General features: G+C 32.8%; 1 protein-coding gene across 1 annotated transcript; it reads right to left on the bottom strand.

Moving 5' to 3' along the window:
* Nucleotides 1-258: 258 nt before the first annotated feature.
* Nucleotides 259-873, bottom strand: LOC122725026. The gene is made up of 3 exons (XM_043961441.1): nt 617-873; nt 412-535; nt 259-330 (listed from the first exon to the last, which is right to left on the bottom strand). The coding sequence occupies exons 1-3, from the start codon at nt 850-852 to the stop codon at nt 259-261; spliced, it is 432 nt and encodes a 143-aa protein (XP_043817376.1). The 5' UTR covers nt 853-873.
* Between the last annotated feature and the right edge of the window lie 3,204 nt (nt 874-4,077).

Genomic DNA, 4,077 nt, shown 5'->3' with positions numbered 1-4,077 from the left:
TATTCAAATAATTTATAATTAAGAATCATATCGAATATAAATCAAATATTTCATAATACTTAACAATATTCATAAAATTTAAAATAAATCCATAATATTTAACAATATTCATAAAATTTAAATTAAATTCATAATATTTTACAATGTTCATAAAATTTAAAATAAATACATAATATTTAACAATATTCATAAAATTTAAAAGTAATCTATGAATTTGTTGAACTATCTGAATCTGCAGTTGTGTTATGCGGTGAAGATCTATTTTTGTTCTTCAATGATTTCATCTGATCTTTTCATACCTTCTTCACTCTCATCCCATGCATATCGACTCTACAAATAACAATCAGTGTTAAGTAAATTTAAAAAACTTAAAATGCATATTATAAATTTTAGAATATAAGTTGTATTTACTCGAAAAAGTCCGAAGAGCTCGTCTTTTGTCTTTAAAGGTATTTCTGACCAAGTTTTCCATGGAGCAGTATAGCGCATCTTAATGTCATTAGTGATTGATCTAGTAACCGTAGAATCTAAAAAACTGCAATATTTTTATATAGAATGAGTAGTTGTAAGTAATAATACATATTAAATCAATAGCAAAAAGTTGTATATGACTTACACAGTTCCTTTCAATCTAATCAATTGTCGATCAGACGGGTTTGATGGGATAGGATGTCCCAAATTCGGACCTCTAGTTCGAACTGATGATGATGAGGATGCGTTTGCTTGGCCCCCTAATGCTTGTGGAGTGTGCTCCAGTATTTCCTCCTGCACCTGTACTGCCTCATCTATTTCATTCATAGACAGATGCTGGCTATGTTCTCTACCTCTGGATGATACTGCTCTTCGAGGCATCTGAAAAAATAATTGTCCATAAGTAACATATCAAAGTAGAGTTGAAAGGAAGGCATGTAAAGCAAACCCACAAATAGTATTTTAATTCATGTCTTTAATTAACTAACTACTTTTAAATATTATTATTTATTTAAAAAAGTTAAATTAATAGATTAGTTTGTTAATCCATTCATTAATATACTAATCAAATCAAATTAATTTCTGAAATTTATTTTTTTATTCTTTTTTCTGTAATTCCTTAATCACAAGAGTCTTTGCTAAATTCAATATTGCTTTATTAGACAAAAAGGAAAAAAAAGCACAAGAGTCTTTTTTCTGCCAGCAGCAGGCAGCAGCAGCAGCAAGCAGCTGCTGGCACGCAGCTGCTGGGCAAGCAGCTGCAGGAACGCAGCTGCCCAGCAGCAGCTGCTGGCACGCAGCTGCCCAGCAGCAGCTGCTGGGCAAGCAGCTGCCCAGCAGTAGCTGCTTGCTGCGTGCCCAACAGCAGCTTGCTGCGTGCCCAACAGCAGCTTGCTGCGTGCCCAACAGCAGCTTGCATGCTGCGCAGCAACAGCTTGCTGCTGTGCTTGCTGTTGCCCTCAATTTAATTTTTTTTTAAAAATAATTAGTAAAACTAAAAATAAATTTTGATTAACACAAATTTATAACTAAATGAATAATATTTTCACTATATCATAACATATTCAAAAATTAAAACTCAAAACTTCAATAATATAACAAAAAGGAACTAAAAATCAAAGTAGAAACTTACTTGATAGGCAGTGGCAGAAGTAGCGGCAGTGGCGAGCGGCAACGCAGTGATGGCGAGAGGAGCGTCCAGCAGTGGCGAGCGTCCAGCAGCGGCGACAATCACGGGATCAACGGCAGCGGCGGTGGCGATTGCGGCAAGGAGAAAGATGTGGCATCCAGGAGAGGAGAGGAGAGGAGAGGAGAGAAAGTGGGCGGCTAAAATCAGAAGTGAGGATGAATGATTAGGGTTTTTTTTTTTATATGATTTGTATTTTCTGACGGATTAGCGACGGAATTTATTCCGTCGCTAATATTTTTATAATCCGTCGCTAATCCGTCGGAAATCTGTCAGAAATGCCAAAATGCAATATTCGTCGCTGATCCGTCGCTAATTCCGTCGCTAATTCCGTCGCTGATAGTCTGTTTTTTTGTAGTGAATTGACAGTTGCAAGTTAGGTTTTATGATTTATTAGGAGGAAGATATTGGCTTGACAGAATGCAAATACTATAGGTAACCATGATATAAGCTTCAAAATGGGTCAATTAATGGTTTTGTGCTATTTAAGAGAACATATAATTTTCCTCTAACTCTAAGGCTATGTTTTCGTAGCAATTGCTGCAAACATGCAATGGTATGATGAGCATAACATGAAAAGTGATGTCATGCATCACCCATCTAATTTTGAGGCTTGGAAGCACTTTAATTGCACCTATTCAGAGTTTGCAGCTGAAAGTAGAAACATCTGACTAGAATTAAGTACTGATAGATTTCAACCGTTTGGACAATTAGAAAAACAGTACTAATGTTGGCCTGTAAAAATTACTCCTTATAACTTGCCTCTTAGTACATATATAAAGGAGCCTTTTATGTTCTTAATGGTAATAATACCTGGATCTCAAAATCCAAAGCAACGGTTAGATGTCTATTTACAACCCCTAATTATTGAACTAAATCAATTATGGATAGTAGAGGTGCAAATATATGATGTGTCTAAGAAGTAAAATTTCCAAATGAGAGTTGCTCTAATATAGACAATCAGTGATTTTCTTGGATACTCAATGTTATTTGGATGGAGCACCATAGGAAAATTAACATCTCCCTATTGTATGCATTATTCAAATGCATTTTCACTTAGTCATGTGGAAAATTTACTTTGTTTAACAATCACTGAAAATTTCTCCCTAAAAATCATCAATTTAGACGAAATAAGACAAATTTTCTTAAGAGAAAAGTATGCACATTAGAAGCTGCTCCTATCATTAGTAGCGAAGATATATTAATACAAATAAATGATTTGGTCCTGAGGGGAGTAACAAATATTGATAGTGAAGCAACTAATACTTCTATTGCTTGAAATACTAGGTAGTAGAAATGAAATATATTTTAGAATTTACCATATTGGTCTAATGACACATTTATATCCTAGAAAGGAATTGGAGAAAAATTTACAAAGGGGTAAATATCCAAAGGCTTGTTATGCGCTAGATAAACAAAAAATATACATTTTATGCGAATGGGTGAAAAGCAAGTTTCCTAATAGCTATATATCTAACATTGGAAGATGTGTTGATTTACAAAAGCATAAACTTTTCGACATGAAGAGTCACAATTATCATGTGTTTATGCAAGGGTTATTACCCATTGTATTTCGTGAATTCCTTCCAAATAAAGTTTGACAAACATTGACTGAGTTAGACTTGTTTTTCAAACTACAAATATTAAGGTTCAAGACATGGAATGTCTAGCTAGAGAAATTTCAATTATTATTTACAAATTAGAGTGCATATTTCCTCTTGCCTTCCTTGAATCAATGAAACATCTTTCCATCCATTTGTCGTATGAAGCAAAAATTGCTTATCCAATGCAATATTGATGGATATACCCTTTTGAGAGGTAATAAATATTGAATTATTCATTTTATATTCTCCCCAATTTGTCAAATGCATCATACATCTTTGTAATAGAATTTATTTATATTTGCCATTTTCATATTTTTGCGATAAAGAAAAATGTAAAGAATAAAGCAAAGGTGGAAGGTTCAATATGTAATGCGTACCTAGTTGAAGAAGCATCCAATCATTATGCGTAATATTTTGAATCTCATATAAGAACATGAGATGGATAAGTACCCCATAATGATGATGGTGGAAATGATGTTGAAATGCAAGATAATTTATCAGTTTAATTTTATGTACCCTGGTTGATCATGGTAAAGCAAAAATGAGAGTGTTGTCTGATAATGAATATAGGGCCACACAAACATATATTCTATTAAATTGTCCTAAAATTGACACATTTATTAAGTTCATGCTAAACTTTTTTTATAAATATCTTATCTAGTTGTGTATTTACTTTCCCTCTAACAATCATAATTTAATTATGTGTATAGTTTATTTTTGATTAAGGTGCGACAAATTTTGCATAATATTATGATATAGAATTTAATAAAGAAATATAAATAATGTTTTCATATTTGTTCAAATTCATATGTAAGT

The sequence above is a fragment of the Manihot esculenta genome, chromosome 11 (assembly GCF_001659605.2).
Source record: "Manihot esculenta cultivar AM560-2 chromosome 11, M.esculenta_v8, whole genome shotgun sequence".
Classification (NCBI taxonomy): Eukaryota; Viridiplantae; Streptophyta; class Magnoliopsida; order Malpighiales; family Euphorbiaceae; genus Manihot; species Manihot esculenta.
This window is presented reverse-complemented; position numbering and strand designations above follow the sequence as displayed.

Coding starts and splice junctions, on each gene's coding strand:
- LOC122725026 (XM_043961441.1), bottom strand. CDS start 852: ATGCCTCGAAGAGCAGTATCATCCAGAGGTAGAGAACATAGCCAGCAT. Junction 536..616: donor ATTAGATTGAAAGGAACTGT/GTAAGTCATATA, acceptor AAAATATTGCAG/TTTTTTAGATTCTACGGTTA. Junction 331..411: donor AGCTCTTCGGACTTTTTCGA/GTAAATACAACT, acceptor TGTTATTTGTAG/AGTCGATATGCATGGGATGA.